Genomic DNA, 13,866 nt, shown 5'->3' with positions numbered 1-13,866 from the left:
CTGCTTTAAATTCAAATTGATAATGCAATTTCATAACAACATTTAAAGCTTATTATTGTATAATTGTTATTGCAGTGAAAATAATGGACTGATTAAAGCTCGAATTTGTCATAAAGAGAACAAGCAACACAGATTAATTAAAAAAATATTTGATTTTCATCCAATCATCAAAATGATACTAATAATTACGTTACAAAATTCAATTAAATTTTTTATTGAATCAATTAAGTTTATAATTAAAATTTTGCATAAAATCGATTAAAATATTAATTAACACAATTCGCCTATTAACCCAACAAAAATAAGAATATTTTAAAAAAATTTTTAATTTTTATTATAATTATTTAACATATGTATGTGTACATTTAAAAGATATAAATTATTTTACATGTTTTATTGTATGTAATGTATGTAATAAGCAGTGTTGCCAATTCTTGGTGAACAAAAGGCTAAAAGGATAAAAAATAGCTAACATTTTTAAATTAAACAAGTAAGAGTACTATATTCGGCCATGCCGAATCTTAAATATCCTCCACCTAATTATGATGGTATAACAACTGAAATAATATAACAATTGTTAGAAAGACTAGTTTGCAAAAAATGTTATCTAATTCTGCAATTTATAATTGAAATTCCTATTAGAACAATTTATATACTTAATAACACAGTGCAACAGTGAAAAAAACACACGACCGTGACTATATAGGTTCGACTCTACTACCAAAGGGTAGTAAAACCCTATACTCAGTTTGTCCGTTTTGGTGACCGATTTTTTTTAAAAAATTTAAAAAAAAATTAAACTTAAATATAAAATATATTTTTTCAAGAAAAGTACACGAAAAAGCTATTTTTTGGAAACAAATTTTAACAAAATTTATTTGGCGGACTCTTAGCTATATTATTGCCATATAAAGTTAAGTCGTATCACAAAGTCTGAATTAGCTGTTAACCAAAAACTGATGACACAGTTTTTAGAGGCCCAGCTGATTTTCAGAAACTTTGGGGCCCATAAAAAAAAATCGGTCACCAAAATGGAAAAACTGAGTATAGGGTTTTACTACCCTTTGGTAGTAGAGTCGAACCTATACTGTCATGATCTTGTGTTTTTCCAAAAGTCTTCATTTGTTGCATAGTGTAATTAGTTATTACATTTGAATCAACATGTTTCCTTTTTAACCTCAAGTGAAGAAACAGAGTATAAACAAGTAAGAGGTCTATATACGGCCGTGCCGAATCTTAAATACCCTCCACCTAAATATGATGGTATAACAACTGAAATAATATACTTAACAATTGTTAGAAAAGTACATATTTCAAAAGTACATAAAAATTGTATCTAACTCAGCAATTTATAATTGAAATTCATATTGGAACGTATGAAATTTAATAATACTTAATAATTAGTTAATACGTTTGGATCAACATTTTTCCTTTTTAACCTCAAGTGAAGAAACAGAGTATAAACAAGTAAGAGTACTATATTCGGCCGTGCCGAATCTTAAATACCCTCCACCTAAATATGATAGTATAAAAGCTGAAATAATATAACAATTGTTAGAAAGACTAGTTTACGCAGAAGATATTTTATTTCAAATGTACAAACAATTGTATCTAATTCAGCAATTTATAACTGAAATTCCTATTAGAACGTTTGACACAGTTAATTATTGTCTTTTAATTGAGAAATTGTCGTCTAAACTTAATTTTTCTAAATCTTCGTGTAAATTATTATTTTCTTACATAGGTAACCGTTAACAGTTTGTTGGAACTGGGTTAAACGATCTACAATATCTGAGTGTCAAAGTGGCGCACAGTGGTATGAGAAAAAAAGAGGGAAATAAATCTGTAACCTCTAAACCCTTAGTCCGATTTTAATGAAATTTCACATGCGCAAAGGGGAAGTGTTGTCGAGTTTAAGTCTGGACCTTATGAAATGAAATTTAACAATTTATATACTTAATAATTAGTTAATACGTTTGGATCAACATTTTTCCCTTTTAACCTCAAGTGAAGAAACAGAGTATAAAAAAAGGGCATACAAATATATTTAGACAAATTTCAAAATATTTGGTTGTGGGACTTATGTGGTAGCTATGACCTATTATGATTCGATTGTCATAAAATATTTTTACGTGATTTTTATATATTTATATGAGAGCTGTGGCCAATTATGGACCAATATTCACAAAATTCAGTATTATGATATTTGAATACAAATTACTGATCTGTGTATTATTTTGGTTTAATATATGGATGCTATGACCTATTATGGTCCTAAGTATTTAAGGGCTATTTTTGTAGAATTTCATATAAACAACGCTATTAACAAGAGTGGACCTTATATGGGAGCTATGCCGAATTATGGACCAATATTTAAAAAAACTTGTAGTACGATTCTTGGATACAAATTACTGATCGGTATAAAATTTTGTTTCAGTATAGATTTTTATGGATATTTGTGCAGGTTAATATGTTTTGCTGAAGTGGTTCTTATATGGAGGTTATGACCAATTATGGGCCTATCATCATACAATTTGGTACATCGATTTTTGTATATATTGAATAAATTTGTTTTGAATTTCAACCTGATAACTATATTTGTAAGAAATTTATGAGGATTTTAGTGATTTTCGGGAGTGGACCTTATATGGGAGCTATGGTTAAATATGGACCAATATTCACAAAATCCAGAAGTATGATTACTGGATTCAAATTACTGGATCTGTGCGTAATTTGGAACAGTGATATCTATATATATGAGTATAATTTGTGTGGAATTTTAGCATGATAAATGTATTTATAAGAGATTTATGAGTACTTAACTGATTTTTGGAAGTGGACCTTATATGGGAGCTATGGTCAAATATGGACCGATATTCACAAAATCCAGTAGTATGATTTCTAAATATAAACTATGGATGTGTGTGAAATTTTGTTTTGATATTGATATTTTTTAGATATTTATGTAGGTTATTGTGTTTTTCGGAAGTGGTCCTTATATGGAAGCTATAACCAATTATCGGCCGATCTTCAGAGAATTAGGTACAGCGATTTTGGTATATATGGGGATTATTCATGTCTAATTTCAACTTGATAGCGATATTTATAAGACATTTATGCTTATTTAAGAGATTTTCGGAAGTGTACTTTATATGGGGGCTATGGTCTAATATGGGCCGATCCACGAAAAATTTTGTAATATAATTTCTTTTACCACGAAACTTATTTTTGCTGAATTTCATATGGATATTCCTATTTTGTAGGCATTTATAGACCATAGAACCATATTTCGGGAAGAAATTTGTATGGGGGCTAGGAGAAATCATGGACCGATTCTTATAATTTTCACCAGAGTTACTCCTTTTATCATAAAAGTAACGAGTGCAAAATTTTATGATATTAGCTGCAATATATTTACAAAAAAATTCCAAAAATATGTGAAAATTATCAATTTTTTTTTAAGGTTGTCCCACATTTTCATTCATAACTTTGGTTCCACTGCACCGATTTCGCTGATTTTCAATACCAAACTGCTTAGGACAATAATAAACATTTTTCTTGCAACTCTACTAAGTTTGTTTGCGTATTTTGGACGTGAGCGTGTTTTACACAGACGGACAGACAGACGGACATGGCTCAATCGACTTAGAATTTCATAAGGATCAATAATATATATACTTTGTTGGGTATCAGATGAATATTTCTCAATGTTACACACGGAATGACAAACTTATATATACCCTCATTCACCACTTATGGTGGTGGAGGGTATAAAAAGGTTAAACAAATGGCTAAAGGCTAAATTAGTTTTTTAGTGGCTAAACAAGATTGAAAAGGTCTAAATCTAGCCAGAAAAGGGCTAAATTGGCAACACTGGTAATAAGTAATAGTTTTTTCTGTGTATAAAACAAATATTTCAATATTAAACCCCTGTCTATACTTGACAAATTTTTATCATGATAAACGTCAAAATGGTTGTCAAGATAAAAAATTATCAGGTATAGTCCCCATTTATTAGTATTATTGCTTCGTTATGACAAAATTGTTAGTGCTTTTGCTAAGACAACTTTGTCTTGACAACAAATGTCATTTATTGTTATGATAAATATTTGTCAAGTATAGACAGGGGGTAATACAATCTATTTCAAATATGTAGATCGAACGACTAAATGTTAGTAAAACTTTGATTAAAAAAAAAAAATCACACACAAAATTTCATGTGCTAAAATTATGACATCACTCACAAAACAGCTGACAGAACAAATGGGAAATGTTAACAAATCTGTAACTAAAGTCACCGTTAAATTTAAAAAAAAAATGTATACATATACAGTACGGGCTCGATTTGTGCAACTACCTATTATTGCAACTGACCTATTAGCGCAACAGCCTATTTTTCTTTATAACTGCAACTTTTTTCAAAAAACAGACGCGATAAGTGCAACTTTATTTTTTTTTTTCATATGTAATATTATTCAGAAGTTATTCTATTCTCTTCTCTATTTATTCTGGTTGTTTTTTTAATCAGAAGCGTAATTCAGAACTATTTGCCAAATCATAGGCACCTAAAAAATACTTTCACGACGACACTGCTCTCATAAAGAATTTTGGCTGTTTATTCACAGTTATTTTTATAAAAATATTTTTTTATTTATTCGAGTACATATTATATACATATATTTACACCATTTATTTTTACTTTGTTTTGTTTAATAAATGAATTAATTACTTTTTGTTAATTAAATTGCAAGTTTTTGTTAAAAAAAAGAATACAAAATAATAGAGTATATAGTGGTTGCTTATTGCAACATTTCGAATATCGCAACAACCTCGATTTCCTTTCGGTTGCGCAAATCGAGCCCGTACTGTAATTACTTTTTTAGATAATAGGATTTTTCGAATGTATTCCTTGAGGTACTCTTGCGTGTGGGATGGTTAAGAACACTATTCGAAAAACATTCCTCATTACTAATCTTCCTAGATCGTTCAGTCTTATATCGATAATCTTTAAGCAACAGCAATGCACGTTTCTCGAATAATGTTGATTCCAACTCATAAGATTTTTTGCCTTCTTCAGCTAATATTTTAGAACAATTATCAGTAAAATAAGTTTCATCCTCCAATTCTTCTAAATAAGATTTTTGTTTGTAATATGGTACGACGAAAAGTGTTTTATGCATCTTTTTGGCATATGCAGAAGAGGAATTTATACGATCTCCTTGTTTAATTTTACCCATACGATTTAGATATTTATCATATTTCTTACTTCGTACAAATTTAAAAGCTTCTTTCTCCACATCGTAGAACTGCAAGATGCGACGTTTTTCTTCTTCATCTAATTCGGTCTGAAATTCGGCTGAATGATCATCTATTTGTTGATTCGAATATGTCTGTAATTTGTTTTCGCTGACATTGCCATACAGACAATATGATGTTGAAGGTGATTGGGTGACCTGTTGAAAATCCTTGGTAATGGATACAAATAATGGTGCAGTTTCCTTTGCATTAGTAGCCATGGGTTTAATGTTATGTGATTTTGTGGTATCGCCCATAACTAATTCCGGAGCTTTTCCAAAACAATCCAGGGTATCGTAATAGTGATCATTTTGTAAACTGTCAACGACGTTTTCAAATAGGTTATTGAGGCTTGAGGGTGATTTCAAATCACGAAACGACCTAGTAAATTTGTTTATAAATAGTGCTCCATTTTGAGGATGTCTTGGTGATATTACTGTATCAGGAACACTGTAAATTACCGAAGTATTAGGTTGCAACTGTTGAATTTGGGTGGGCAATATTTTTTTCGAATCATCATGAGTTATATATAGACCATTTAATTCACCACGACAATAATTATTGACGAATAAAATATTTGTTTCCTTTAAGGTAACATTTGATTGTATGGGTCGTAATATATCTTCAACAAAGTTTAATTCCCCATCATTTGTGTAGAGGATGTCATTTTCAGCGCCATGAGTCATCGTAATGAAATATAAGCACTCAAGTTGTTCTAGATTTTTATATCGCAAATATTTTACCAAATTCAAAAGCTGAGCTCGAGTAATATCTTCTATTAAAATATAGGGAGTTCGGATTCTCTTAAATTCACGTATCAACTCATGAACGTTTTGTTCACTGCCTACACGTATTCCCATGTGATTTGTAAAATAGTAATTATTGACGATAATGGCCAAAGCAGGATTTATACTATAAAAATACAATTCGACATTGGTTTTCCTTGTTGTCAATATTGCGCAGAAATTTTGTATAATCAATTCCAATTCTTGGACCGATATAAATGGCCGGCATTCCACTATTTTCAATAAATTTTGAATCATTAAGTCACCTGAACGGCAATGACAGTCTTGGAATAAAAATGTGTTCTCCAATTGACTTAATTGAAAACTAAAGAAATCTACGAACATTTCATGCCGTTGAGACACAGAATTCTCTTTGCTTTGGTAAAAAGTGCAAATTACCTTAATTTTATAGCGTAAAGTCTGGTTGTTTTCGATTGCCTTAATTATCGTACGTAGACTTCTTGCACGACAAGGAAAATGACAACAATTGATACAAATTACTATTGATGAATAGCTCATGAATATCGGTTTTGATATAAAGTCATAGATTTTATTTGACTTTAGTATTAGCAAGTCCAAATTGCAAATAGAATAATTATATGTTGGAGGTTTCTTCCAAATTTTTATTCCATAATCATGGTTTTGACAGGCAACAACGAGCAGCATTAGCCTTAATCCCAACATTTCTATATCTGATTCTGTCATGAAGCTCGGTAAAGGCATTGTGTGATTTTAGACGGCTGTAGTGGCTGGAGTTGAATAAAATCGATGTTGTGGCAGATGGACGGCGAGTACCAAATGTTTTTACAATTAGCTGTAATACAAAAAATTCTATTAACAACTTGAAATAAGCCGTAGATTTTTTTTGTTAAAAAATGTATAATGTAATTAGACTCTAAAGGCCGAACGTTGATGGAATGTAACCGTAATGTTGACTTAAGGTAAGGCTTTAGAGGAATTATAGAACATTAAAAACTTGTCATGTGTTTTTGACATAAACAAACAAAATATTCTTTAGTCGGTCAATTTGTTTTTATATCCTTCACCTTCGTGAGAAGGGTATATACAAGTTTGTCATTCCGTTTGTAATTTCCCCAATATAATTTTCCGATAAAGTATATATATTCTGGATCCTTATAGATAGCGGAGTCGATTAAGCCATGTCCGTCTGTCTGTCTGTCCGTCTGTTGATATAAACTTTCCGAAGCCCATAAATAACTTATATACACGATTCATACATCAATATCTCCGGAATTCTTCCGGCTCTGTTGCTATGAGAAAATCGGTCCACAAATGGCAGAGATATAAGTAAAAAACCAGCACAACCTCGATTTTTTAAAAAAAAAATTTTTAAAAAATTAAAAATCAACTTTGGAAAAAAAATTTTGTTTACCTAAAAATATTTAAAATTTTTATTTTGAAGTATAATTTCGTGAAGGGTATATAAGATTCGGCATAGCCGAATATAGCTCTCTTACTTGTTTTACATTAAATAATTTTTTTTTTATCTCTTTGGCCTGCACCAATAATATTAATTGTTCGACATTCATTTGAATATATGTATGTATGTACATAATTAAATTTAATGTTTTTTTTTTAAAATTTCTCTCTTGTCGCTGATTGAAATTGTCAAAATTTAAATAGCTGTTTTATAGTGTTAGTCCCATTTTACAATGTAGAAATTGAAAGGCAGACAGACGAAGTTTCATGGCGAGGGGTTGAATAGGTAGAGTTGAACAATTATTTAAATACTATTCAAAGGATTTTACAATTTTTTTCAGCGATTGTAAATAAAATTTATTATGTGCTGTTTTATAATACAAGCGAGTACTTTGAGTGTAAATTTTACATGTACATATTTTGTTTTATTACAATAACAAAACACATGTAAAATTTCAACTCAAAGTACTTGTATTATAAAAACATCACATTAAACATTGTTTGGTAATATTACTTATAACGGCCATTTTCACAATGTACCTACAATTATTTAATTTTTAACGGAAAATTAACGAACTGTCGGTTTGTTTAACGGGGACCATTTAACCAACGGTTAGTGCCCATTTTACAATGCAGAAATTAAAAGGCAGACTTTTTTCTCATTCTCTTTTGAACTTGCCTAAACCTTTTACAATCGCGAAATTGATAGCGTATGAATATTTTCATTGTCAAATGCATTTAAATATTGATGTTTGAAAAATGATATGAAGCAACAACACGAAACAAAAAATGGCTAGTACAGATAGTCGTGTACTACTGCCTTTTCAACCCCTCGCTAACAAACTTCGTCTGTGTGCCTATCAATTTCTGCATTGTAAAAGGGGACTTACCGATTTACATTTCACCATCATTTGATTACTTAACAAAAGCATTCAGTAGAAAGTATGGCAATAATGCACACATTTGTTTACGAAAAATAGTGTAATGAAAGATTGAAATATAACGATTTTCTAAAAAGTCGGCATCAAGGCGAATTCATATAAGGTGTACTCATGAGCCCAGCTGATCATCAGCTGTTTTATCAAAACTGTCAAAATTTATGTTTGGGTTGGTGCGCGCCATATATATGTGTGTGTTTTTAATGCGTCAACTATTTTCTGTTGTTTTATATTCAATTCTTCTGTTTCTCCACGCGTTTGAACTCATCATCGAATATTTTAACATCCTCCACATGAAATGAAGCAAAAAAAATATATATTACACTAGTTTTTTGCTAAATTCCACAGTATTGAATTCGTCTTACTTGTGTTTTTTGACAGATTGGATAAAAAGCAAAAACAAAATGTATGTTGTTTTTGTATTGTTGTAGGGACGAGTACACCTTATATGAATTCGCCTTGGGCGGCATCAAAAAATAATAATTTGTCTTTAATTAGTTTTATAATAATAAAAAATTTATAAAAATCAAAAACTGAACAAACAATTACTGAAAACAAACAAGGAAAAGTGCACATTTTTTGTTTGGTTTGTATTTTTTTCTGAAGTGCAATATCCGGGTGGGATCTGGATCTCGCCGTGCAAAATTTACATTTTTAAAAATATTATATTTCTTACAATTAAGATGCTAACTGGCAACTTTTCTGTTAAATAGTGTTAGTTAAAAAACAAGTAAGAGTACTATATTCGGCTGAGCCGAAACTTAAATACCCTCCACCTAAATATAATGGTATAACAACTGAAATAATATAACAATTGTTAGAAAGACTAGTTTACGCAGAAGATATTTTATTTCAAATGTACAACAAATTGTATCTAATTCAGCAATTTGTAATTAAAATGCCATTTTAACAATTAATATACTTAATAATTAGTTAATACTTTTGGATCAACATTTTTCACTTTTAACCTCAAGTGAAGAAACAGAGTATAAAAAGGGTACACAAATATATTTAGACAAATTTCAAAATATTGGGCTGTGGGACTTATATGGGAGCTATGACCTATTATGATTCGATTGTCATAAAATATTTTAAAGTGATTTTTATGTATGGACCGATATTCACAAAATTCAGTAGTATGATTTTTTAATACAAATTACTGATCTGTGTACTATTTTGGTTCAATATATGGACCTAACTATTTGAAGAATTTCATATAAACAACGCTATTAACAAGAGTGGACCTAATATGGGAGCTATGCCGAATTATGGAATAATATTTAAAAAATCTTGTAGTACGATTCTTGGATACAAATTACTGATCGGTGTAAAATTTTGGTTCAGTACAGATTATTTTGGATATATGTGCAGGTTAATGTGTTTTCCGGAGGTGGTTCTTATATGGCCAATTATTGGCCTATCATCGTTACATTTGGTACATCGATTTTTGTATATATTGAACAAATTATTTTCGAATTTCAATCTGATAACTATATTTGTAAGAAATTTATGAGGATTTTAGTGATTTTCGGGAGTGGACCTTATGTGGAAGCTATGGTTAAATATGGACCGATATTCACAAAATCCAGTAGTATGATTGCTGGATACAAATTACTGATCTGTGTGTAATTTCATTTTGATATCGATTTGTTTTAAATATTTATTAAGGTTAATATCTTATAGGGGAGCTATGACCAATTATCGGTCAATCTGCGTAGAATTTGGTACAGTGATTTCTATGTATATGAGTATTATTTTAGTCGAATTCTAGCATGATAAAGGTATTTATAAGAGAGTTATGAGTACTTAACTGATTTTCGAAAGTGGACCATATATGGGAGTTATGGTCAAATATGCACCGATATTCACAAAATCCTGTAGCATGATTTCTAAATATAAATTACGGATCTGTGTAAAATTTTGTTTTGATATTGATATTTTTTTGATATTTATGTAGGTTAATGTGTTTTTCGTAAGTGGTCCTTATATGGGAGCTATAACCAATTATTGGCCGATCTTCATAGAATTAGGTACAGCGATTTTGTTATATATGGGGACTATTTATGACGAATTTCAACTTAATAGCTATATTTATAAGACATGTATGCTTATTTAAGTAATTTTCGGAAGTGAACTTTATATGGGGGCTATGGTCAAATATGGGCCGATACACAAAAAATTTTGTTTTGTGATTTTCTTAAGCACGAAACTTATTTTTCCTGAATTTTGAGTGGATACTGCAATTTTGTACGCATTTACAGACCTTAGAACCATATTTCGGGAAGAAATTTGTATGGGAGAAATCATGGACCGATTCTTATAATTTTTACCAGAGTTAGTCCTTTTAACATAAAAATAACGTGTGTAAAATTTTATGGTATTATTGCAATATATTTGCACAAATAACAAAAACTATTTTAAAATTATCAAGTTTTTTTTAAGGTTTATAACTCTGGTTCCACTGAACCGATTTTGCTGATTTTCAATACCAAACTGCTTAGGAGAACAATAAACATTTTTTTTGCTTGTCTATTTTGGACGTGAGCGTGTTTAACACTCAATCGACTTAGAATTTCATAAGGATCAAGAATATATATACTTTGTGGGGTCTCAGATGAATATTTATCAATGTTATATACGGAATGATAAACTTATATATACCCTCATTCACCACTTATGGTATTGGATAATGGCCCATAATCATAGTCAGAAATAAATATAATATAATACTTTAAGAGAATTAAACTCGACTTTACTTAAGAGTGGACTTTAGGTCTATCATAGACGAGTTAAAGTATACTTCTGACGTTGAAGTCGACTCTAAATATAAAACTAGCTGAAGCTGTTATTAACTCCTTTAACATCAACATCAGCTGTTCTTCGCCAAGTAAAAAAGTTCACCAAAAAGTAAAAAATGTTTAAGTTACAACATATTGGCAGAGATTTTGCAATTATTGAACAGTTATCAATATAATTACTCTAATACCCCGGTTTGCGTCGCTAATAGGGCCTGAAGAAACGCTACGTAAACCGAAACGAAGCACGATTTTCCATACATTTGTATTGATTTTCATTTAATTGGTTCCGAGATTCATAATTTTAGCTGAAAAAAAAAGATTTTTCAATCAAAAATATTGAATTTTTTGTCAACTAACAACAGCATTTTAGATTTTTAGTATTTAGAAATGTACGTTCTACCTGGCAAACGCTTCCAAAAAAGTCCCGTTTCATCAGCGTTTAAAACTTGTTGTGCAGAATATACACCCTTCAATAATTGCTTTTAATTCAAGCTTGAACTTTTCTGCAGCTGAAGTATCTGCACTAGCAGATTCTCCTTTTAATGCAATGATATGCAAATTTCCACGGATTTTAAAACGGTCAACCAACCTCTGCTTGCATCAAATTCTTCCGGATCTTCTTTCAGATCTTCAAGTTAGTGTTTTTTTTTTTAATTACCATTTGACTTAATGGCATTCTTCGCTGATGTAATTTGCAACCATCAGACAACATAAATATGTATGTATTTCTATTAGACTTAAACGGGAAATCTCCTTTTTCTGTTTTAGCATTGTACAAACATTTTCATATTAACGACGCAAACTGAAACAAAAACGACGCAACTTCGAAGTCACAGAAATTTTAAAATGAATCAACTTCGAATTTGCACTAGATTTAAACGGGAAATACCCTTTTTTCTGTTTTAGCTTTGTACAAACATTTTCGAATTAACGACGCAAATCGAAGCACTAATGACGCAACTTCGAAACATGCGACGCAAACTGAAACAAAAACGACGCAACTTCGAAATCACAGAAATTTTAAAAAGACGCAACTTCGAAGCAGACGTAGTACCAAAATATCCTAAATATGATGGAAAAATGGAAAAGATATATTATCTTTTCCATTTTTCCACCACAAAAAACTTGTTTTCATTAGTTGTCCCGGTTACATTTATTGTTTACCTTTTTTGTTTTTTTAATTTTCTATGTCAGCTGATGAAGTGCTTCGAAATGTCTATAATTGTGGGGTGAATAAAACACGAATATGTAACACTTAACAACTATTTATTATTTATTCATTTAATGAAAAGGAATTTACACTTAATTTAACAAAATACTGCATGTGTAGTAGCAAAGACGACTCGAAGAATTAAATTCTGTTTTCTGTCTGTAAACACGAAGTATCTTGTCAATTCTTTTGCTTCTCTCTGGCGCGTTGCCAGACAGTTGGTTTTGTAAAACAGTTGTTCATATTAGGGTTCTATAGCAGAAACAAAAAGTCGACTTTTCGACTTTTTCCGTTTTTTAAATAGTCGACTTTTCGAACTTTCGACATTTTTCGTTTTTTAAAAAGTCGACTTTTCGAACTTTCTAGATGGTAATGCAGTGTTATAAATAGTGGCAGAGGTTGCAGTCGTGAGTGAGTTGATCAGAGACGCTTTTCGAAGAAACATCATCTGAGTGCCTTAAAGTGTGTTGTGTTTTTTTCAAGTAAATTCGTGTACATTATAAATTGTGTCTGTAATTCTGAAAATTTATAAACCTGTATAAAAAACATTGAGTGGCTATTTAATTCTGTGGTTGTTGTACATTTTAAATAAATAAAGAGTTGTTACAATTTTTAAACTACTAAACGGCTTTTATTTGCAATCAAAAGTATCCGGTTTATTTAAAGGAAATAAACCAGCGTTTTGAAAAGGTTAAAACGTAACAATATATATATATATTGTTATTAAAAAAGGGCCCATATTGGAAAAAAATTTTGATTTTGCAAAAAAAAATTAAAAAATTGTATGTCTTGCGTTACAAAATATTTATTTTGATAGATATCCCACTCGCATCCCACTAAGGGACTAAAAATATCTTAAAGGAATGGACCTAAGCTTTCTTTTGAGCAAAAAAAAATTTTTAAAAAAAAGTCCCATATTGGAAAAAAATTTCGATTTTGCAAAAAAAAATTAAAAAATTGTTACAAAATATTTATTTTGATAGATATCCCACTCGCATCCCACTAAGCGACCAAAAGGGTCTTCAAGGATAATATCTAAGCTTTTGTTTGACCTAAAAAAAAAGATTAAAAAAGGGTCCATTTTGAAAAAAAAAAGTCAACAAAGTTTTTGATTTTGCAAAAAAAGTCAAAAATTTTATGTTTTGAGTTACAAAATATTTATTTTGATAGATATCCCACTCGCATCCCACTAAGCGACCAAGTAGGTGTTCAAGGAAAATATCTAAACTTTATTTTAAGAAAAAAAAAAAAAAAAAAAAAAAAGGACGCATTTTAAAAAAAAGTCAAAAAAGTTTTTGATTTCGGAAAAAAAATATTAAAAATTTTTTATTTTTTTTTTAAATATTTTTTTTCGAAAGATCGAAGAAATAGCTATCTATACTATTTGGGACACATTTTGC

General features: G+C 30.1%; 1 protein-coding gene across 2 annotated transcripts; it reads right to left on the bottom strand.

Moving 5' to 3' along the window:
* Positions 1–317: 317 nt before the first annotated feature.
* On the bottom strand, positions 318–12,617 carry LOC135963391 (uncharacterized). 2 transcript variants are annotated; one of them, XR_010576845.1, is made up of 3 exons: positions 12,421–12,617; positions 1,252–6,894; positions 318–536 (listed from the first exon to the last, which is right to left on the bottom strand). XR_010576845.1 is itself a non-coding variant. In XM_065515222.1 (2 exons), the coding sequence occupies exon 2, from the start codon at positions 6,801–6,803 to the stop codon at positions 4,872–4,874; it is 1,932 nt and encodes a 643-aa protein (XP_065371294.1). In that variant the 5' UTR covers positions 6,804–6,894; positions 12,421–12,617; the 3' UTR covers positions 318–4,871. The 2 variants fall into 2 exon arrangements, 1 of the variants encoding a protein (XP_065371294.1); XM_065515222.1 differs by having other exon boundaries at positions 318–6,894.
* Positions 12,618–13,866: the final 1,249 nt, after the last annotated feature.

Source organism: Calliphora vicina, chromosome 1 (genome assembly GCF_958450345.1).
Source record: "Calliphora vicina chromosome 1, idCalVici1.1, whole genome shotgun sequence".
NCBI classification, from domain to species: Eukaryota; Metazoa; Arthropoda; class Insecta; order Diptera; family Calliphoridae; genus Calliphora; species Calliphora vicina.
This window is presented reverse-complemented; position numbering and strand designations above follow the sequence as displayed.

What these genes read in the sequence shown, in the direction of transcription:
- LOC135963391 (XM_065515222.1), bottom strand. Translation starts at nt 6,803, where the DNA reads ATGCCTTTACCGAGCTTCATGACAGAATCAGATATAGAAATGTTGGGA.